The sequence below is a fragment of the Siphateles boraxobius genome, unplaced genomic scaffold (assembly GCF_051911475.1).
Source record: "Siphateles boraxobius isolate OS27281-9 unplaced genomic scaffold, OSU_SipBor_1 162, whole genome shotgun sequence".
Lineage (NCBI taxonomy): Eukaryota > Metazoa > Chordata > Actinopteri > Cypriniformes > Leuciscidae > Siphateles > Siphateles boraxobius.
The window spans coordinates 41,529-65,000 of NW_027508769.1; the positions used below are offsets into that span (position 1 = coordinate 41,529).

Below are 23,472 nucleotides of genomic sequence, written 5' to 3' on the forward strand. Positions count from 1 at the left end.
CTCCGACGAAAGTTTATAAAACTATCCCGTGTAAAATGATCACTACAGAGGCGGGTTCTGGTGGTGATCCTCAGCTCTCCATCAAGGTGGCTCTTCACAAAATTAATCCACCTCTTCTTGATGTGATCGTATTTAGGAAATTTAAATCAGGACACCGATCTGTTTTGTACATGATCGCATCCAGGTAGTACGCATTTCCGTGACGAAGACATAACTAGCGAACTGTACGCTGTAGTAACAAATAAAAGTACTGACAGTAACTCGCGATTGAGCGGCAAACTTACGCGAATGTGCTCTATTTATATTTTTAGGTGAGCGGCCTGCCTCAGTGGCTATAGTGCGTCATCGAGCCCCGTTTTAGACCCGCCCAAAAATTCCGGAAAATAGCAATGGTGAAAAACTGTTAAACGGTCTAACTCCACAATTCAGTACTTCACAGTTCACAGTCTTTGTAATATGTTTTAGCAATACATTTCTAAAATTTATAATGTGTTTAGAATTTTTTTTAATTGCCTTTACAGGGACTTTAAGTAAATGGGATTTTTTTGGCCGTTTTTTCGTCCGCTGTGCAAACATCGTACACCCGATCGCTTAGAAAAGATATAGAACTCCTCTCCTCAACGAGCCGCACCTTTTGATGCTCCACTCATGGGTCTGTGACAAACGGTGCAGGAGGAGTAGCGCGCCAAACATTCGCCTGGAATTATAAAAAGAACTAGAATGTACATTTCTTGAAAAAAATATGAGTGGTGCTTGCAGTGGCAAAACGCAACACTCAGTTGCTAGGGTGTGGTACATGATTGTATCAGAGCCAACAAACATGTCTGTACGATGTTCTGGTGCTGAGATATGGCTTTTTCGTTTTGTTCAGGTGTTTGCTAGGGCGTTGCCAGGGTGTTCTGGGTGGTTGCTAGGCGGTTGCTAGGGTTTTCTGGGTGGTTGTTATGGTGTTGCTAGTCGGTTGTTATGGTATTCTGGGTGGTTGCTAGAGCGTTGCTAGTCAGTTGCTAGGGTGTTCTGGGAGGTTGCTATGGTGTTGCTAGGCGGTTACTAGGGTATTCTGGGTGGTTGCTAGGGTGTTCTGGGTGGTTGCTATGGTGTTGCTATGTGGTTGCTAAGGTATTCTGGGTGGTTTCTAGGCAGTTGCTAGGGTATTCTGGGTGGTTGCTATGGTGTTGCTAGGCTGATGCTAGGGTTTTCTGGGTGGTTGCTAGGGTACTGCTAGTCAGTTGCTAGGGTGTTTTGGGTGGTTGCTTGGGTGTTGCTAGGTGGTTGCTAGGGTATTCTGGGTGGTTTCTTGGCAGTTGCTAGGGTATTCTGGGTGGTTTCTTGGCAGTTGCTAGGGTATTCTGGGTGGTTGCTAGGGTGTTCTGTGTAGTTGCTAGGTGGTTGCTAGGGTGTTCTGGGTGGTTGCTATGGTGTTGCTAGGTGGTTGCTAGGGTATTTAGTGTGGTTGCTAGGCGGTTGCTAGGGTGTTCTGGGTGGTTGCTATGGTATTGCTAGGCGGCTATGGTGTTTTTTTGTGGCTGCTTTTTCGTCCACTGGGCGAACATCGTACACCCGATCGCTTCGAAAAGTCAAAGCACACCTCTCCTCAATGAGGCGCATGATTTGACGGCTCACTCATGGGCCTGTGACAAACGATGCAGGAGGAGTTGCGCGCCAAACTTTGTCCAGAATTATAAATAAAAAATCTCTGCGTCCAAACTATCAATTTCAATCGTTTTCCAAAAGTTGCTCATCCACACTGAAATGTCTGAAAACGCTTACATCCCGGTACTGCGTATGAGTCATTTCCGCTAGCCGTTTATTTACTTTCCGGCTCTTTGAAACTTTGTGGCAATGTCGAGGAAAGGCACTGAGTTTTTTAAATGGGCCGACAGTGAGGTGGAGTTGTTGCTGCGAGTAATCATTCTGTTTCCTTTGTAGAAATGCAATCTGCATTATGTACAAACTGACATTAATCTTTAACAAGGCTGTCAAAACGGAGAGCATCCAAAACAACTGCTGTACAATGTCGTTCACCATCTTGGCTGAATTGGTCATATAACTGCATCACATGACTAAAAAAATGCATCATCGTATTCAAAAGCCTCTTTTTTCACAGTCCACACTACGACGCGAAGACGGTATTTTCTAATTTATCCGCTTTGACTTAAAACGCTGTCTCAGTGTGGACGGAAGGCCAAAACGGAGAGAAAAAGATGCGTTTTCAAACGAAAACATATTAGTGTGGACAAGGCCAGAGGTGTTAACGACCAGGATAAAACACGGGGGTTTCGTGACACTGAGGAATGTAAAAATGTTTCACTCAGACTAATGTTTTCAAAGATTTGAAAGAGGACAACCCTGAACTCCTTATCGTTCTCAGTTACAAGCCTATAACATAAGTATATGAATTTAAAAGTAGGCCTATAACAGTCTGATAAAACAGTTGATATAGAACTTTTAATATTAATATCTAATTGAGCTGAACTGGTGAAATATTTTAGGATTTTTAACCCAGAACGCTTCTTCACAAGTGGTTAAAACTGCTGACAAATTTACTTTGCCCACTTACTTTTACTTCCTCTTATCACGTGTGATCATTGACGACCTGTGCGTATATAAGACACACACACCGACTCACAGATACAATCAGCAAATGCTCGATCTCAGATACAACTCCATTTCACTAGACTCACACTTTTCTCCAAGGTAATGTATTCTTCCTAATGGTCTTTCTTTATTATGTATTTAGAATATCATACTATGGAGCTAGAAATGTGTCTTTATTATATGCGAGAAATAAATTATCTGAGAGAAAAAAAAACAGTTTGAGATAAAAAGTTGTCACACTGATAGCAAAAAAGCATTTCATGAGAGAAAAAATAATATTTGAGAGAAAAAGTTTTCATACCAATAGCAAAAAATAATATTTGTGACTAAAAAAAGTTTTGAGAGAAAGTATTTTCTCATATAACATAAAAAAATATACATTTGAATTTTTTTTTTCTGAGAAAAAAAATCTCTCTCAAAATACTTTGAAAAAAATCTCAAATATATATTTTTGCTATCAGTGTGAAAACATTTTCTCAAAGAAAAAAAAATGTTTCTCTCAAAACGCGTTTCTTTGCTCTCGATGCAATTTTTTGCTCTCGTGTCAGGATTTTCCTTAAGCTGTGAAAATTGTGTCATGGGCGGGGCCACGTTCTTTTTTTCCTATTGGAACATTCCTATTGGCCAGTCGGGTGGGCATCGTCTCGTCTTGGGAGTCGAACTGAATCATTACACCATTGTTCGCGTACGGATCGCCTAGATAGATGCCTCCTCTGCCTTAGAGTTTAGATTCTGTGCCCGACCCCGAGGTCGGGCCGATATTTCCCGTCACTATCCTCGGGCGGGGCCTTTGATCTGGAGACGTGCACTCCCAACGCAAAAGAGTGCGGCGCGGGACTAGATTTGATGGCCGAGTGCAAGCGTGGGCGCGGGCGGTAATGCACTCACTCGTGTGTGTGGGTTCCGGGAGAATAAAACGATTCGTGGGACTCCCGCAAACTAGAAATATCTATGAATAAAACATAAAACGAATAAATTTTTATTCATCTGTTGCAGAAAAGCAATACGAACAACTAAAACAATTAAAAATGATTTACAGGCCATAGTTTTGTTTTATAACATGTTTGCAGCGTTGAGCGATGTAGCCAATTTTCAAATACAAATGGCGTCACGTCACAGGCAATTCTTGAGATTCGCCTTCGAGGGCCAGGCATACCAATACAAAGTCCTGCCGTTCGGCCTGTCCCTGGCACCCCGTACATTTACGAAGTGCATGGACGCGGCTCTCGCACCCCTGAGACTTCAGGGCATGCGAATTTTGAACTACTTGGACGATTGGTTGATTCTAGCTCGATCACGATCAGAGCTCATAGAACACAGGGCCACATTACTCGAACATCTCGAGAATCTGGGTCTCTCAGTCAATTGGGCAAAGATTGGGCAATCCATGGCAGCGCGTCTGTCGCCAGAGCGCGAACGGGACATTCAGCGCGCCGTGAAATCCTTTCGCCGCGGCTCGATTGTCCAGCTCAAAAGGTTCCAGAAAATGCTGGGCCTCATGGCCTCAGCAGCTTCAGTGCTCCAGCTGGTCCTGCTTCGCATGCGCCCACTGCAGCTGTGGCTGAAAGCGCGAGTTCCGCCCAGGGCATGGACCGCTGGTCGGTTTCGCCTCCGGGTCATTCTGAAATGCGTCTCAGCTTTGGAACCTTGGCAGAAAACCGACTGGTATCAGTCAGGTGTGAGTCTGGGGACTCCCTCGATTGTGACGCTGGTGTCCACGGACGCCTCCACCTCGGAATGGGGAGCGCTGCTCGAGGGCAGACCGTTCTTTGGCCAGTGGTCAGAACGGGAGAAGCTCCTACACATAAACTGTCTGGAAATGATGGCATTCGACAACGCGCTACGGCGCTTCTGTCCCCAGATAAAGGGCCACCACGTCTTGGTCCGGTTGGACAACATGTCAGTGGTGGCATACATAAATCGCCAGGGCGGCATCAAGTCCCGAAACCTTTACAGGCTAACGGAACGCCTCCTGGTCTGGGCTCAGCACAACCTGCTTTCGCTGAAAGCGGCGCATGTGCCTGGTCGCCTGAATCTGGGACCAGACAGACTGTCCAGAAACAATGTCCCAGCAGGGGAATGGTCGCCGCAGACGATCCAACTGCTGTGGGAGACATTCGGCAGAGCGCAGGTGGACTTGTTCGCGTCTCACGAGAACGCTCACTGTCCGAAATATTTCTCCAAGAGCAAGGACGCGCTGGCCCAGGCTTGGCCCCGCTGTCCCCTCTATGCTTTTCCCCCCGTCTCACTCCTGCCTCAAGTGCTGGAGCGAATCAGGGAAAATGGATGCCCAGTGCTGCTTGTGGCTCCACTCTGGACAAACCAGACGTGGTTTCCGGTCCTTATGCGGCTGACCAGCACTGCCCCGTGGCCAATACCCCTGAGGAAAGACCTCCTCTCTCAGGCCAAGGGCTCGATTTGGCATCCTCGCCCGCAACTATGGTCCCTACACGCATGGGCCATCAACGGGTACCCGCTAACCTCCCGGAGGGAGTGTTAAACACGATCACGCAGGCGAGGGCCCCGTCTACTAGACGGCTCTACTCCTCGAAATGGTCTGTGTTCTCTGCCTGGTGTTAAGCTCAGGGCTTTTCACCAGTAGACTGCGGGGTCACGGAAGTACTCTCCTTCCTGCAAGAGCTACTGGATAAGGGCAGGACCCCATCCACGCTCAAAGTGTACGTGGCGGCCATAGCAGCGTTCACAAAACCTGTGTCTGGCCAGTCACTGGGGAATAACGACCTAGTCGTGCGATTCCTCAGGGGAGCTTGGAGGCTGAACCCTCCTAGACCTCCTTCAGTCCCGGTGTGGGACCTTTCTACGGTTTTGAAAGCCATGAAAGGTGCCCCGTTCGAGCCAATCCATTTGTCAGACATGAAGCATCTGTCTTTCAAAACGGTGTTTCTTTTGGCTCTCGCTTCAGTGAAGCGCATAGGGGACTTACAAGCGCTTTCTGTAAGCGCGTCATGTATGAATTTGGGCCTAATGACTCAAAAGTCATACTCAAACCAAGGCACGGGTACGTGCCCAAATCCCTCAACACACCGTTCAGGGCCCAGGGAGCACAGCTCTGGTTCGCTTCGGCGATGAAAACCAGTGTACCAGCCTTATCGAGCTATATTTATAGGGCGAGATTGCGCCTTTTCTGGCGGGACGTGACAAAATGGGCGCGAAATGCCCCCATAGGATAGTGTCACGCAGCGACTCTCTCGATAGGCTGCTGCTGTTGCCGCAGGGCAGCCAATAGGCACGCGAGCCGTCCTGCCTATATCTGCATACTGCTGCACAGCGTTTTACATTAATTCAAAATTAAGGATAATTTTTAGCTTCAATATCTCGTGGAAAAGAGGTTTTCCCCGTAGCGTAAGATATTACGCAGTACTCGTTCCCTCTCTAGAGAGAACCGAGGTTACGTTAGTAACCGAGTACGTTTTTATGTTATAACAGTGGTTTGTGTGTTAATGCTTTACTAACACATAATTTATCAGGAGCATTTATGATGATGTGTATGATGGCGACACGTAGGCTAACTGTTGTAAACCTTGTTCTTCTCAAGTGTAGAAACTTAGAAGTGCAGACCAGGAGATTGTTGAGGTATAAGTTCTTTATTTCATCGCTGTAGTCATCTCAATCAAGTCTGACTTATTGAGTCAAACATTGTAATATATATACCTTATAAGAGGGAGGGATTACATTGTGATGGTGGAAACTCGTATACCAGTTTAGGAACCTGTATTAAAAGAGAGAGGGAAAAACGTATTCAAACCCTGAGACTCCAGAACAGGAGTGACAGGACTCTCTCTTGCTAAGACAAAAGTTCGCGAGAGTCTCCAAGAGTTTCATTAACATGTTTCATTTAACTTACAATAGAAAGAAAACCCGTCTGACAGCTGTATATAGAGACACAGAATAAGACAGGAGTTTCTTGCTCCACAGCTGAATGCTAAATTCAAGTTACAGAACTTTCTCAGTTTATATATGAAACTAAATTAAACATTTGACAAAGTTGTATTCCTTCACCAACTTGAAAGTATTTGGAGGTGCAGAACAGAGGAGGAGGAGAAAGTAACATAGAAAGTAGTTGAGAACGTCAGTTATAACGACCCACGTATTAAAATGGTCATTTTTTGGGCCCGATCTAACGGACACTCCAATGTTGGGTAAGATGATGACACACACAACTGGATGTTAGCTGGCTAAGCAAGTTCAGCATCACTGAAGATTAAACATTAAAAATAGCACTCATATTCATGAATGAATATATATTATATTATTAGCTTGCTAATCGCTAGTAAAGCTAATTATTCATTAGCCATCATGCTAGGTAAACTTGCATGAGTGCTATTTTTTAAAGTCAGCCAGCTACCCATCGAGTTGTGTGTGTGTGTCATCATCTTACCCAAACATTGGCCTGTCCGTGCACAACTAAGGCAGAGGAGGCATCTATCAAGGTGAACCGAACGCGAACAATGGTGTAATGATTCAGTTCGACTCCCAAGACAAGACGATGCTCACTCGACTGGCCAATAGGAACGTTCCAATAGGAAAAAAAGAACGTAGCCCCGCCCATGACACAATTTTCACAGTGTAAGCAAAATCCTGACACGAGAGCAAAAAATTGCATCGAGAGCAAAGAAACGAGTTTTGAGAGAAACACTTTTTTTTTTTAGAGAAAATGTTTTCACACTGATAGAAAAAAATATAGATTTGAGATTTTTTTCAAAGTATTTTGAGAGAGATTTTTTTTCTCAGAAATAATTTTAAAAATTTCAAATTTATATTTTTTTATGTTCAATGAGAAAATACTTTCTCTCAAAACCTTTTTTAGTGTCAAATATTATTTTTTGCTATTGGTGTGAAAACTTTTTCTCTCAAATATTATATTTTCTCTCATGAAATGCTTTTTTGCTATCAGTGTGATAACTTTTTCTCTCAAACTGTTTTCTTTCTTTCTCTCAGATCATTTATTTTCTCGCATATAATAAAGACACATTTCTAGCTCCATATCATACCTCTTATTCACATTCCCTCGTATAATTGTATTATATCTTTACTTGTATTGTCTTTTGTGTATTTTTATATACATTTATTTTTCTTATTACATGTGTAGGCCTATTAATAGTTGTCACTCTGGAATCTTCTGTCACAAAGACCAATTCTTCGTGTGTAAACTATAAATCTAGTTCTGAATCTCATATATAAATCTTTTGAACAAAATAATGTTTGAATTGACCAATTCTCTCTTAATTGCAGAAATGTATCAATAATAGAGATTTTCTTGGTAACAATTTACAATAAGGTTTCATTAGTTAACATTAACAAAAACTTCTACAGCATTTATTAATCTTAATGTTAAAGGGTTAGTTCACCCAAAAATGAAACTTCTGTCATTATTAGTCGTTCCACATCCATATCAGACCTTCGTTCATCTTCACAACACAAATTCATATTTTTTTAATAAAATCCGAGATCTTTCTGTCCCTCCATCTGAAGCAACGCAATTTACACATTCAAGATCCAGAACGATAAGAAAGACATCATTAAATACTCAATGTGACTCCAGTGGTTTATCTTTCATTTTATGAAGCGACGTGAGTGTTTGTTTGTTTGTGCGAGAAAAACACATAATTTACAAAAAGCTTTTGGTTTCATTAAAAAGATCTTCATTTGTGTTCTGAAGATGAACGAATGTCTCACAGGTTTGGGACGACATGAGGAAGAGGAATTAATGACAGAATTTTCAGTTTTGGGTGAACTAATTAATTATTGCAGCATTTACTAATACATTATTAAAATCAAAAGTGGTTAACATTAGTTAAAGCACTGTAAACTAACATGAACAAACAGTGAACAGAAGTATTCTTAACTAACGTTAACAAAGATGAACAAATACAGTAACAAATGTATTGCTCATGTTAGTTTATATATTAACTAATGTTAACTAGTGAAACCTTATGGTAAAGTGTTTCTTTGTGTTGCAATTAAAGAAGTAAAAATGTACTTTTCTATGATTTTATGGTTTGTGACAACAGTGAATCTGCAATCTGAAGTGTTTCTCTTACAATTATATCCCCAGATCCTAAAAATGCTGTTATTGGTGGTCGTCTTGACTCTCACACTCCAGCCGGCTCTGAGTCAGCGCTGTGTTAATGTGGGGAATCCAGATCAATATAACACCTTCCTTAAACAACACCTACACAACAACATCCCAAAGACTGACCAAAAAAAGGAATGGAATACGTTCATTAACAACATTGACACCTGGCACAGGCCGATTCAGTCCTTCTTTCCCGTATCAGAACAGAGGAATGTGATAGGTGTGTGTTCAACAGGGGGAAAGATATTTCCGAACACACTAAACCTCTGCATCAGCAAGAAGCCTATCAAGTTCTACTATGTTATCGTCGACACTGAGAAGAAGAAGGTCACGAATGTCAAAAAGATATTGGATCAACATGTGATTCTTGGCTGTGAAAGAATCGAGAACAGATGTCGACCTGTTCATTTCGAGGCAAATATAAATAATGCTGAACCAGATAATAATCAACCAAACTGCAGTTAAGCATCTGTAAAATACAAGCTTTATTCCTGAAGAGTGTTTAAAGTCTAGAGTTATGACGACAGAAATGAGATGATGGATGATGTTTAAGCTTTGCTTCTTTCATTTTTATCTAATCAATGTTGAAAAGTGAATTAATGTGAGGATGTCTGCACATTCTGCATACACCGCTTTCTATTTGCCTTTTGCTTTATTAATTATCATTAAATAAAGAGCATTCAAATAAAAATCTGGATTTTTACCTGACACACACACACACACACACACACACACACACACACACACACACAGTTAGTTCTTGAATGACACAGGAAAACTACTTTGAATAATAACAATATTTATTAAGAAGTGAATCATATCACTTCCAGGGTTATTATTGAGAACTAAAGATATTAAAAAACGATATAAATATTAGATGGAAAAAATATGTTGGAAATAAACAGAAATAAGTTGAAGTTGAAGCATCAAAATATAGAGAATATATATATATATACTGCCCTACAAAGGCTAAGCGCAGTAACTACACATTTGATCTAAGACTTCTAATGGGCTGTGAATCTACACACAACACGCTCTTGCACCCCCTGCTGGTGAAGTCAACTAACAGCAGATGGTGTGTGTGTGTGTGTGTGTGTGTGTGTGTGTGTGTGTGTGTGTGTGTGTGTGTGTGTGTGTGTGTGTGTGTGTGTGTGTGTGTGTGTGTGTGTGTGTGTGTGTGTGTGTGTGTGTGTGTGTGAGTGTAAGAGAGAGATGAGTCAGTGTTTGTGTGTCAGTGTGAGCGTGTGTGTGTGAGCGTGTGTGTGTGTGTGTGTGTCAGTGTGGGAAAGCAGCAGTAAAACAGTGAAACGCTTCATGACACGTTCAGACTTTAACACGTCCATGTAACGCCTGTGAGAGTCACGACCCGGAGTCTCCATCACAGATTAAACTCCTCAAACTCTTCAGGACGTCCCGTTCGGGAAAACAGTCCTCAGAGAAGAAGAGCCTTATTTCATCTCAGACGGGAACGAAAAAGAGGCTGTGATTCTACTGTCCGTCAAAAACATGTTGAGCTGATGAACAAAAAACTCTCAGTAAAGGAAAAACTCATGAAAGTTATGAACAAACGTTCTTCCAGTCACAATAATAGAACGTTCAGTCAAAGTGATCTGGACCAGAAACATCATTCATGGAATCTTCTATTTCTGGAATGTTTCAGTTGGATGTTTGTTTTTAAATGTAACGGTTTTTAAATGTTTCTACTTGTTTCAGAACGTTCAGATTCAAAAGTAACATTCTATAATGTTTGAAGAATGGAATGTTCACTTAACATTCACAAAACCAAGAAAAAACTTCAGAAATAATGTTTTCAGAGCATATATTTTGTACTTTTATACAGTAATTGCTCTTGTAAAGTCTATATCCCTCACAGTCTGACAGAAAACTGTATGAATAAACAGATCTTCATAAGATTTATATTTTTATATTGTCATTTTTACCACCTATATTATTAACTCTAAAGTTCACTTCAGTCACTTATTTATACTCACGTCACATATGAGATTTTTCTTTGCAACACTGATTCAAAGAACGATCAGAAACAAAATTTTGAATGTTTAGATATTTATTTCAAGGAAATAAGTTACATGTAGAATAATTTATCATAAATACTAAAAAAATAAAATACATTCAACTTCCAAATGGAAGCAATTTTATATACTGTACATATTCACAAGTATTTACATGCAACGACTAAATAAAGTGAATCAGAATTTGGGGTCTATATATATATAAAGATGTGCAAAGGTCTTCAGTTGAGTTCCTCTTCATCATCATCATCATCATCGTCCTCAGTGTGTGTGTCCTCAGTGTGTGTGTCCTCACACAGGCAGATCGTGGCCTGAACCGGGTAATTCTGCAGGAGAATCTCAGCCTCCTGGTACAAGTAATCGAAACACTGGGATTTGGGCCAAAACAACCTTCAGAAACAAGTTTAAACAGAGAGTTAAAATCTGTGGAGAAGCAGGAGATCATCTCAACATCTTCATAATCACGTGATCTACTTACTTCACAGGGTGTGTGATCATGGAGACTTTACAGTGTTGCTCATCAGCTGATGCTCTTTCATAAGGCTGTTGAATAAAGAGAGATTTTGTACAATCTGATATTTTGCTCATACAATAATCAGAGTTCAATATTATAAAATGACCTCATCTTGTACCTTATGAGTGGCAGTTTTGCGTCCTTTGCTGGTTTTATTGACCCAAGGTCTCCAGGGTCTCATTTCAGCGTGTAATAATCCGTGAGTCCGAGTGATTTTCTCCATAATGTCGGAGGAAAGAGAAGCTGAAGAGTAAATCCGAGCAGAATGATGTTCGGACTGAAGTCTGGAGCCTTTATATCCCGCACACGCGCTCGTGACAAACGGCGCGTTCACGCCTCGCGTCTGACACGCGCGCTGGTGAAGGTGTGATGATGTCACACTCCCGCCAAACACATGGCGAGCTGACACGTTCACTGAGAACAACTCTCTTTAATAACAGTAATGTTTAGTTAGTTGGACGTTTGGCTGACGTTTTTAAATGTTACCAGCCACTTCAGAATGTTTAAAACATTCAAAAGTAAAATATTTGGCTCCAAAATGATCCCTTAACTTTCGTATGTGTTACCAAGAAATAAGAAATAAAAGCTGAGCGTTCAGTGAACATACAGCAGAACACTTTCATAACTTTCTTGCAACAAATTTGCTCATCTACAGGTATGGCTTTATATATATATATATATATATATATATATATATATATATATATATATATATATATATATATATATATATGATTGGGTGATAATGACACGTTCACTGAGAGCAACTGTCTTTAATAAAAAACAAGAACTGAATTTGTACTTAAACACAATTTCAATGTCTGCAAATAAGAAAGCTATAAAACCATCTAGAATTTGTGCTGTATAAAATTCTTTCATAATATGCTTTTTTTAATTTTGTGCCCAGCTTGTTTTTCTTCTTTCTTTTACATCTCTTGGGAAATCATTTTCAGTAAATAAATCAGGCTTCTTTATATTATTTTTCTTGTTGACTATTGAACTATAACTTGTTTAATGTCTGAAAGTTTGTCTGATTTTGTATCTTATTTTTGTTAAACTTTGCAATAAAATTCAAATGAAATATGGCACGTATGGCAATGAAAGCACGCAAAGCATTAATGAATGCATCAGTGGATAAATCATCCAGCATTTCTACATGGACCGCCCTAGAACACATACATGTAAGTAGAAGCCCATAGCGCTTCAACTCCTTTCTTCCTCCTTGACGTAGAAAGGACCGAAAATGAATTGCTGGGTGTTTCACATGTGGGTGTAATGCAGCATGTACTAAGCGACCACCAACCCTGAGGATACCATGCTCATCTAAGAAGGGATTCAGGCGATGCAGTTTGTTTGTGCTGTTGTTGGACTCAATCTCCTTCTGTTGCCGGAGTCTCTGGATCTCATCACAAAAGGCTGATTGTTGAACCATTTTGATAATGGTATGTTCTGCATCGTGTCTTTCTTCAATACTGGTGGCTTCATTAACCCTTGAACTTAGACCTTTGAGTTCTTTGGAACATCTCTGAAGTCTTGCAATAGCTTTTACCACACTTGTCCAATCCGAAAACTTGTGAAGTCGATCAAGCATTGATCTTTCTTCTTTTGTTTGAGTTTTATGAACTTGAGCTTTTCGTAGCTCTGGGTCATTGTCCATGATCTCTCCCACCTTAACATCTCTGGGCAGTTCATCTTCCCACAGAAACTTTGGTCCTGTGAACCAGTTGGAGGATATGAGCTCTTCTGCTGTAAGGCCTCTGGACGCATAATCGGCAGGGTTCTCTTCAGACTTCACATATCTCCATTGTTTATTATCTGTACTTTGTTTGATGCGTTGAACGCGATTTGCTACAAAGACATGAAATCTTTTTACGTCATTATTAATGTATCCAAGGACAACCTTTGAGTCAGTCCAGAAGTACTCTACTAAGTTGTCTATCTCCAGCTCCTTTCTGAGAAAGTCACTTGTTTGTACAGCAACTACTGCCACTGATAACTCCAGCCTTGGTATGGTTGTAACCTTGGTAGGAGCAACTCTAGCTTTGCCCATAACCAAGGAGCAATGAACATCTCCTGATATGCCAATAGCTCTGAGATATGTGCATTCTCCATATCCCGATGAACTAGCATCAGAGAAATGATGAAGCTCATAACGCTGAACTTCCTTCCAGGTCGACGGGAGATAACATCGCTGAATCTTCACATCAGCCAAGTTTCGCAGATCTGTAAGCCAAGCTTTCCACTTTGTCAACAAGTCATCTTTAAGTGGTTTATCCCAGCCCACCTTATCTTGACACATCTGCTGCAATATTTGCTTACCAACAAGATTGAAGGGTGCTGCAAAGCCAAGTGGGTCATATACAGAAGCCACTGTGGACAAGATTCCTCTTCTAGTGAGCGGTTGTTCCTTAAAGAATACTCTGAACTGGAAGCTGTCAGATCTGATGCACCATTTCACACCAAGTGCCCTTTCCATGTGAAGTTCACCCAAAGCCAAGTCATGTTCCGCAACACTCTGAGCACATTCTTCCTGAGGAATTGATGCTTTCACTTCTTGACTGCTTGACACAAATTTATGCAAACGCAGCCTTCCTGTGCTACCAAGCTCTCTTGCTTCCTTCATCAGCTTGATAGCTTCATCTACAGTTGAGACACTTGTCAGCCCATCATCGACATAGAAATTCCTTTCTATGAATCGAATGGAGGTTTCACTGAAGCAACCACGACCTTGAGCAGCAATATGCTTGAGGCCGTAATTGGCACACCCGGGTGATGAGGCTGCACCAAAAAGGTGTACTTTCATCCTATAGACCTGTGGCTTGGATTCTAGCTCTCCCTTCTCCCACCAGAGGAACCGTAAGTAGTCTTGATCTTCTTCCTTTACATGAAATTGGTGAAACATGCGCTCTACGTCACACATGATTGCCACCGGACCCTTGCGGAAGCGACAGAGAACACCTACAAGGGTGTTTGTTAACTCTGGACCAGTTAGCAAATGGTCATTGAGGGATGAACCTTGGAACTTTGCTGAGCAATCAAAGACTACACGGATCTTTCCAGGTTTTTGAGGATGATAAACCCCAAGATGGGGAATGTACCAAGCAGGGTTCTTGTCTGTGTCTTCTGCTGGGACCTTCTCAGCATCTCCTCGAGCAATTGTCTCATTCATAAAGTCTACATAGTCTCTATAGTATTTCTCATCTCTTCTAAGCCTTTTTTCTAAGCATTTGAGGCGATGAATAGCACATCCTTTATTGTTGGGCAAATTTGGTCGGTCTTCTTTGAAAGGCAAAGGCATTTCATAATGACCGTCTTCTTTGTGTCTGATGCCCGTTTTCATTTTTGACAAAAAACGTAGGTCTTCTTGAGAAATACAACTTACCTCTGCTGCTTTCTCATTGAAGTCAGACTCAAGAGCTTTGATGACATTTGGTGGAGTGATTACTTCCTTGATCTGTGTTCTACAGATGTACTGAACTTCACTTGTAAGATTGAGAGAAGACTGTATACTTGGCAGCACTTGTTTCACTATAATGCGATGACTCACTCCAATAGCATCACCGTAGTCTACAGAGAAATTGCTACAGCCAACAATGCTCCAGCCTAGATCCGTTCTTTGAGCAAATGGTTGATTTTCTTTACCAGGCACAATTTCTCTAGGAAGGAGAGCTTGGGGGCAGTTGTAGCCAATCAGTAGGCCAATATCACAAACTTGTTGAGGAGCAATCTTCTCAGCTATATGCATTAGATGAGGCCACACTCTTGCAGTTTTGGGTGTAGGAATATGAGTTCTGTTTGCAGGAATGAACTCTCTAGAATAGGTTACAGGCAAAGAGATCTTCTTATCTGAATAAAATCCTCTCACCTTTAGTCCAGTTACCTTCTGGCATGGGACAACTGTACTCTTTGATACCATTGTTGAGAGCTTCAGCTGCACAGATTCCTTCTTTGTGTCAAGAGCTTGAGCTATCTCTTCCAGGATGAAGGTGGTATCACTCTGTGTGTCAAGAAGTGCATATACCAGAACTTCATGATTTGGTTCACTGGTAGCTGATACTCATACTGGAACAATTGTAGAGGTGTGAGTATTATTTACATCCCGTATTACTCGGTTAGATGTTGCTTCACTTGTGGTATCTTCATTCTGTACCAACTCTGGGTTTCTTTTCTTTAACTTCTCCTTTGACTGACCTGACTGTGGAGTCCTCTTTGCTTCCTTGATACGATCCTCATGTAAACATGATGGGTGCTTCTTCTGACACTTCTCACAGACACTCCTGTCTTCACAGTTCTTTGAGTGATGACCAGGCTTCAAACATCCAAAACACAACATATTCATTTGGACAAACTTGACTCGCTCGGCAACATTCTTCTCCATAAATTTACGACATGTGAATACTATGTCCTGGTCTCTCACAGAAGGTACATCTTGCAGCATCTGCTTTTTCTCTGGACTGTACTGTTAACACCTTTGCTCTAGTGTCTTGATTTCTTGATACCTTTCCCTTTCCGATCTCATTAGACTTCAGTGCATGAAGTGATGTCACTGGGTTACAAGCTATCTTAGCTTCTCGTGTTAGAAACTTTACAAATCGACTGAAGGTAGGAAATGTCTTAGTTTCTTCTTCAATTTCTATGACCTGGCGATTCCACGTTGAGGCCAACCAATCAGGAAGCTTGGAAAGGATTTTCTGGTTCTCATTACAATCATTGAGGACTTCAAGACCCTTAATCGTATACATTGCTGCTTCACAGCCTCTGAGGAAGTCAGTAAATTCTCTCAGCTCAACACTGTCCTTGGAACCAATCTTTGGCCATGAATTAAGCTTGTCTCGAAAGGCTTTAGCAATGACGAATGGGTTTCCGTACCTTTCCTCTAGTACGCCCCATGCTGCTTGATATGCCGACTCCGTGCCTAGCAGGAAGTAACTTTCAATGGCCTTCTTAGCTGGTCCTTCCACATACTTGCGTAAGTAGTAAAGCTTCTCATTCACTGGTATGTTTTTTGCTGTCGATCAGAGTTTGAAATGAGATTTTCCGATCGCTAAATCTGAGAGAGTCTCCATAGAATGTTGCAGGTTCAGGTATAGGAAGACGACTTGAGCTGATAGATTCTGCTAACACCTTAACAAGGTCTGCAGTGCTGGCTTCTTGATATGATTTTGTTACACTTCCCTGTGGAGGTATGCTCTGTGATACGGAGCTGCTTAACTTTGGTACATGCTTCTTTTTTACAGATGTGCAGTCACGAAGTAGCTCTCTTGTTTCTTCCTTTGAGTCTTCGTTCTGCTCGTAGACTTGCATTCGTGCTTTTGCAGCATTCAACCTTTTTAGTGTCTCCAAGCGCTCAAGCTCTCTGCGCTTGTCTTCTAACACCATCCGTCTAGCAGCATTTTCAGCTTCAATCTTAACACGTAGCCTAGCTTCTTCTTCCTCTCTTTCTAGACGTCGCTTCAATTCTTCAACTTCTTGTTCTGATATTCTCCTTTTATCTTCAGCCTCAAGTCTTTGTAGTTCTTCCAGTTCATGCTCTTGTTGCTGTAATATTTCTAATGTTGCTTCAGTTGCAGCAATTTCTGCAGCAGCCTCTTGTTTCTTAGCGGAGGAAAAACTTGAACCTCTGGAGCTCAAACTTGAATTTTTCATTGACTGAAAAGACCTGGAATGTCCATAACTTGATTTGGAGGCTATGGATGAGAACACAGAACCTGTATCAATACAGCATGCTTCTGGTCTAAGAAGATCTTGACCCTCAACTCCCTCACCTAGACGACTCCATGCAGACTCAACTATCAATTTTATGACTGCTCCACAGGTGTCGACTCTGCGGCGAGTATCACTGTCTGGACTCATCTTTTGTCGCAACTCTTCATAAGCAACATTTACATCATTTGAAGAACCATTGACTGCATCTATGAGGCTGTTCAGCATGTCATTGGAGAGACGCCCCATTAGTCTTTGTCTAGCATCTCTAGCGAGAACCTCATAAGAGCTTTGAAAGCAATTTTTAAGTTTAGTCAGCTTTTCATCATGTAACTCTTTACCTTTCTCTATAAACTTGCGTGCTCTTTGACTTCATCGCGGCTCTTGTTCTGTTGTGTCATCAACAGCTAATAATGCTTGCCTGTCTACACATTCTTGGGATTCTAGCTGCTGCTGTGATTGCACAGTCTCTGTTATATTTTCTTTGTCACTCTTAGCTGACTGACCACCTTCTTCCATTTTCTGTATCTCTTAGTTACAATGACTACTCTAATTGACAAATTGTACATTTAACGTGAACTGAACTGAACTTAGGTAAAGAGATGTTTCTCTCTTAGATTATTAACTCTGGTTAAAATAGTATTTTAATAGTAAATCACCTGTATATTAAACTTGTAACCGAAATTCAATAACACTTAGATCAGGATATTTTTAGGCGTTGCACTTTGCTAATTCTTCACAATTATTTCTTTACTTGCGGCTTGAAACCTGCTCAAAAATGACTTAAACTTGAAAAGGTAAGTACATAAGACCCGCACTTCTTTAAAGACTGTACTGTACACTTAAAGAGTCCTTTTTTCAGCAAATGGCAAGAATAAGTCCACTTCAAGCACCTTAACTTGAACCTGGATGTGCTTATATTCTTGTTGGTCTTAACTTGTCAATGCCATTAAACTCTGTGGATGTGCATGTCACTAGCTTCTTGGTTACCAGTGTATACAGTGCTTGTAGAATCCAGAATGATGGAACTTGGAGTTAACTTGACTGCTGGTTGGAAACGTTCCTTCTTCTACCCGTGAAGAGCAGATGAATTCTCACTGTAGCTCCCCCCAGTAATTTCAGGAGCACAAGGATTCTCTGATGACAGGCGATTTATTGATTGGTTCACCATGAGGATAACCATCCCACTCAAGATGCCGTGAGAACTAAATATACAAAAATAAAGTTACAATAAAGAATATAAAAAGACATAAATAAATCAAATAAATAAATGTTGTCTTTGTAAACTTTCCAAACAGAGTTAAATTCACTTTAACAGAAAACCATAGTCTTTGTATAGATATCACTCTTTTCCACACAGCAACACAATCCACATTTATCACATACAATATAAATGACAAACTTACTTCATTGGCTGCTTATTACCAAAGGAGAACTTAATCTTGCATCTTGTAATATCTTCTGTAACTTCAGATGAGTAAATTAACTTTAGCACACTTTAGAAATGTGGAATATAGCTTCAGCTTGCCATGCGGTGTAGACAACTTTCTTCCTGGAGTCAATCTGTGCTTTTCATAATAAAAGTCTCCACTCAAAAGCTCTTTACTAAGCCGTTTCAAATTAAAAGTCCTTAACTATATATTTATAAAAGAATTAAATAAACACGAAATATAAAACTTACTTCTGTGTCAGTTACAAAGTGTGTGTGTAAGAGGAGGAAGAGTGTGTAAGAGGAGTAATAGTGTGTGTAAGAGGAGGAAGAGTGTGTCAGAGGAAGAGTGTGTGTAAGAGGAGGAAGAGTGTGTGTGTAAGAGGAGGAAGAGTGTGTGTAAGAGGAAGAAGAGTGTGTGTAAGAGGAGGAAGAGTGTGTGTAAGAGGAGGAAGAGTGTGTGTGTAAGAGGAGGAAGAGTGTGTGTAAGAGGAGGAAGAGTGTGTGTGTAAGAGGAGGAAGAGTGTGTGTAAGAGGAGGAAGAGTGTGTGTAAGAGGAGGAAGAGTGTGTGTAAGAGGAGGAAGAGTGTGTAAGAGGAGGAAGAAGAGTGTAAGAGGAGGAAGAGTGTGTGTAAGAGGAGGAAGAGTATGTGTAAGAGGAGGAAGAGTGTGTGTGTAAGAGGAGGAAGAGTGTGTGTAAGAGGAGGAAGAAGAGTGTAAGAGGAGGAAGAGTGTGTGTGTAAGAGGAGGAAGAAGAGTGTAAGAGGAGGAAGAGTGTGTGTAAGAGGAGGAAGAGTGTGTGTGTAAGAGGAGGAAGAGTGTGTGTGTAAGAGGAGGAAGAGTGTGTGTAAGAGGAGGAAGAGTGTGTGTGTAAGAGGAGGAAGAAGAGTGTAAGAGGAGGAAGAGTGTGTGTGTAAGAGGAGGAAGAAGAGTGTAAGAGGAGGAAGAGTGTGTGTAAGAGGAGGAAGAGTGTGTGTGTAAGAGGAGGAAGAGTGTGTGTAAGAGGAGGAAGAGTGTGTGTGTAAGAGGAGGAAGAAGAGTGTAAGAGGAGGAAGAGTGTGTGTAAGAGGAGGAAGAAGAGTGTAAGAGGAGGAAGAGTGTGTGTAAGAGGAGGAAGAAGAGTGTAAGAGGAGGAAGAGTGTGTGTGTAAGAGGAGGAAGAGTGTGTGTAAGAGGAGGAAGAAGAGTGTAAGAGGAGGAAGAGTGTGCGTGTAAGAGGAGGAAGAGTGTGTGTGTAAGAGGAGGAAGAAGAGTGTAAGAGGAGGAAGAGTGTGTGTAAGAGGAGGAAGAGTGTGTGTGTAAGAGGAGGAAGAGTGTGTGTAAGAGGAGGAAGAGTGTGTGTGTAAGAGGAGGAAGAAGAGTGTAAGAGGAGGAAGAGTGTGTGTAAGAGGAGGAAGAAGAGTGTAAGAGGAGGAAGAGTGTGTGTGTAAGAGGAGGAAGAGTGTGTGTAAGAGGAGGAAGAGTGTGTGTGTAAGAGGAGGAAGAAGAGTGTAAGAGGAGGAAGAGTGTGTGTGTAAGAGGAGGAAGAGTGTGTGTAAGAGGAGGAAGAGTGTGTGTGTAAGAGGAGGAAGAAGAGTGTAAGAGGAGGAAGAGTGTGTAAGAGGAGGAAGAGTGTGTGTGTAAGAGGAGGAAGAAGAGTGTAAGAGGAGGAAGAGTGTGTGTAAGAGGAGGAAGAGTGTGTGTGTAAGAGGAGGAAGAGTGTGTGTGTAAGAGGAGGAAGAGTGTGTGTGTAAGAGGAGGAAGAAGAGTGTAAGAGGAGGAAGAGTGTGTGTAAGAGATAGAGGAGGAAGAAGAGTGTAAGAGGAGGAAGAGTGTGTGTAAGAGGAGGAAGAGTGTGTGTAAGAGGAGGAAGAAGAGTGTAAGAGGAGGAAGAGTGTGTGTAAGAGGAGGAAGAAGAGTGTAAGAGGAGGAAGAGTGTGTGTAAGAGGAGAAGAGTGTGTGTGTAAGAGGAGGAAGAGTGTGTGTGTAAGAGGAGGAAGAGTGTGTGTAAGAGGAGGAAGAGTGTGTGTAAGAGGAGGAAGAGTGTGTCAGAGGAAGAGTGTGTGTAAGAGGAGGAAGAGTGTGTGTGTAAGAGGAGGAAGAGTGTGTGTAAGAGGAGGAAGAGTGTGTGTGTAAGAGGAGGAAGAGTGTGTGTAAGAGGAGGAAGAGTGTGTGTAAGAGGAGGAAGAGTGTGTGTAAGAGGAGGAAGAGTGTGTAAGAGGAGGAAGAAGAGTGTAAGAGGAGGAAGAGTGTGTGTAAGAGGAGGAAGAGTGTGTGTAAGAGGAGGAAGAGTGTGTGTGTAAGAGGAGGAAGAAGAGTGTAAGAGGAGGAAGAGTGTGTGTGTAAGAGGAGGAAGAAGAGTGTAAGAGGAGGAAGAGTGTGTGTAAGAGGAGGAAGAGTGTGTGTGTAAGAGGAGGAAGAGTGTGTGTGTAAGAGGAGGAAGAGTGTGTGTAAGAGGAGGAAGAGTGTGTGTGTAAGAGGAGGAAGAAGAGTGTAAGAGGAGGAAGAGTGTGTGTGTAAGAGGAGGAAGAAGAGTGTAAGAGGAGGAAGAGTGTGTGTAAGAGGAGGAAGAGTGTGTGTGTAAGAGGAGGAAGAGTGTGTGTAAGAGGAGGAAGAGTGTGTGTGTAAGAGGAGGAAGAAGAGTGTAAGAGGAGGAAGAGTGTGTGTAAGAGGAGGAAGAAGAGTGTAAGAGGAGGAAGAGTGTGTGTGTAAGAGGAGGAAGAGTGTGTGTGTAAGAGGAGGAAGAAGAGTGTAAGAGGAGGAAGAGTGTGTGTAAGAGGAGGAAGAGTGTGTGTGTAAGAGGAGGAAGAGTGTGTGTGTAAGAGGAGGAAGAAGAGTGTAAGAGGAGGAAGAGTGTGTGTAAGAGGAGGAAGAGTGTGTGTGTAAGAGGAGGAAGAAGAGTGTAAGAGGAGGAAGAGTGTGTGTGTAAGAGGAGGAAGAGTGTGTGTAAGAGGAGGAAGAGTGTGTGTGTAAGAGGAGGAAGAAGAGTGTAAGAGGAGGAAGAGTGTGTGTGTAAGAGGAGGAAGAGTGTGTGTAAGAGGAGGAAGAGTGTGTGTGTAAGAGGAGGAAGAGTGTGTGTGTAAGAGGAGGAAGAGTGTGTGTAAGAGGAGGAAGAGTGTGTGTGTAAGAGGAGGAAGAGTGTGTGTGTAAGAGGAGGAAGAAGAGTGTAAGAGGAGGAAGAGTGTGTAAGAGGAGGAAGAGTGTGTGTGTAAGAGGAGGAAGAAGAGTGTAAGAGGAGGAAGAGTGTGTGTAAGAGGAGGAAGAGTGTGTGTGTAAGAGGAGGAAGAGTGTGTGTGTAAGAGGAGGAAGAGTGTGTGTGTAAGAGGAGGAAGAGTGTGTGTGTAAGAGGAGGAAGAGTGTGTGTGTAAGAGGAGGAAGAAGAGTGTAAGAGGAGGAAGAGTGTGTGTAAGAGGAGGAAGAAGAGTGTAAGAGGAGGAAGAAGAGTGTAAGAGGAGGAAGAAGAGTGTAAGAGGAGGAAGAGTGTGTGTAAGAGGAGGAAGAAGAGTGTAAGAGGAGGAAGAAGAGTGTAAGAGGAGGAAGAGTGTGTGTAAGAGGAGGAAGAGTGTGTGTAAGAGGAGGAAGAGTGTGTGTAAGAGGAGGAAGAAGAGTGTAAGAGGAGGAAGAAGAGTGTAAGAGGAGGAAGAGTTTGTAAGAGGAGGAAGTGTAGGAGAGATGGCTTGAAGAAGGTGTGAGGGGACGGGGTCTAGAGGGCAGGTGATAGGATGACTGGAGAGGAGAAGTTTAGATACTTCTTCCTCAGTTAGTGGAGAGAAGGAGGAGAGAAGGTTTCTGGCCGTGGGAGAGGTTGGTCTGGGTTCCTGTGTGTGTGGAGCTGAGAACTGACTGCTGATAGTTGTTGTTTTTGTTTATGAAGAAGTTAGCAAAATCATCAGCAGTTAAAGAGGAGGTGGGTGGTGGTGGAGGTGGACAGAGGAGAGAGTTGAATGTCTTGAAAAGTGTTCGTGTGTTCGACATTTCATCCAGACAGATCCGGTGTTTTGGGACACTGAAACCGGTATTTTTTGGAACCGGGTCCCAGAGTGGATAAATCTGAAACCGACTCCCTTGCATTTTCGTGTGTATGGCCACATTTTGCGAAACAATGATGTCACCACACCACGTGTCAGCATTAGTCACACACCGCTACATCTCACGTAACAACAATGGCGGACTATATGCTTGTGATCGCGCTGCAGAAGCTACTGAGCCTATTATCTTTACTAAAGCTAAATCTTCTGCTCCTATGCTACTGCGGTGAGCAATCTTCGTCTTCAGCTCGCTGTCGTGTTGGGTTCGTATAGAGCGTGCAAAGTTATGCGCACGCTCCAAATCTTCTCCTTGTTTAGTGTATCTCTATGCCAGAATTACAGCGCCGCATACTGGTCTGGCATGTATACCACATCGTTTTAAGTCGGTTTCAGTGTTTTCGTGTGTACGCATATATTTCTCGAGATGACGCCGTGTGTAAGGAAAAAAATTTAGAACAAGGAAGAAAAAAAAGATCGGATAGGAAAAGCTCTGGGTTTGTGTGGATGTGGCCTTAGTATTGTGAGGGAGTTTATGTCAGAGAGTCAATTTAAATGTCCTAATTGTGAAATATCATGCTTGCAAGAGAGGCTTGAATCGCTAGACGCAACCCTTCCTTGCAACTAAAGTGTTTGTAGATTAAAGGTCACACTTGCCAAAGAGGCTTGAATCGTTTATTTGTTTCAGAATGAACATTTAAAAGTAACATTTTTGGTTCCAAAATGATCAAATGGAGTGTTCCCTTAACGTGTGTGTGTGTGTGTGTGTGTGTGTGTGTGTGTGTGTGTGTGTGTGTGTGTGTGTTACCAAGAATATTAAAACTGAGCGCTCAGGGATCATTCAGAAATAACACTTTCATAACTTTCTTGCAACCCATTTTGCTCATTTACAGGTATGGCTTTTTATCTATTTATTGAAAAATGATGATTTGGTGATAATGAGGAGGTGTGGTTTAATCACGTGTGGTATTTAGCACTGATTTAAAGGTGTGAAGTGAAACCCAAAGCATTTGCTCTCAAACACAAACATGACGCGTGCCGATCTGTGCCGCGCGCTCCCGCTGAGACTCGTGCGCACGAGCGGGTTCATGAACTTTA

General features: G+C 42.0%; 2 protein-coding genes across 2 annotated transcripts in view; both read right to left on the minus strand.

The window, feature by feature from the left end:
* Window positions 1-10,790: 10,790 nt before the first annotated feature.
* Window positions 10,791-23,472, minus strand: part of LOC143740001 (protein ripply2-like) — a 12,850-nt gene continuing 168 nt past the window's right edge. The window contains exons 2-4 of the mRNA XM_077232015.1: window positions 11,358-11,482; window positions 11,204-11,268; window positions 10,791-11,115 (exon numbers count right to left, since the gene is read on the minus strand). Of these exons, the coding sequence (XP_077088130.1) occupies window positions 10,947-11,115; window positions 11,204-11,268; window positions 11,358-11,462 (339 nt within the window). The 5' untranslated portion in view covers window positions 11,463-11,482 and the 3' untranslated portion in view covers window positions 10,791-10,946. The remainder of the gene's footprint in view (window positions 11,116-11,203; window positions 11,269-11,357; window positions 11,483-23,472) is intronic.
* Window positions 11,998-18,507, minus strand: LOC143740000 (uncharacterized). The gene is made up of 2 exons (XM_077232014.1): window positions 18,349-18,507; window positions 11,998-18,147 (listed from the first exon to the last, which is right to left on the minus strand). The coding sequence occupies exon 2, from the start codon at window positions 15,153-15,155 to the stop codon at window positions 12,240-12,242; it is 2,916 nt and encodes a 971-aa protein (XP_077088129.1). The 5' UTR covers window positions 15,156-18,147; window positions 18,349-18,507; the 3' UTR covers window positions 11,998-12,239.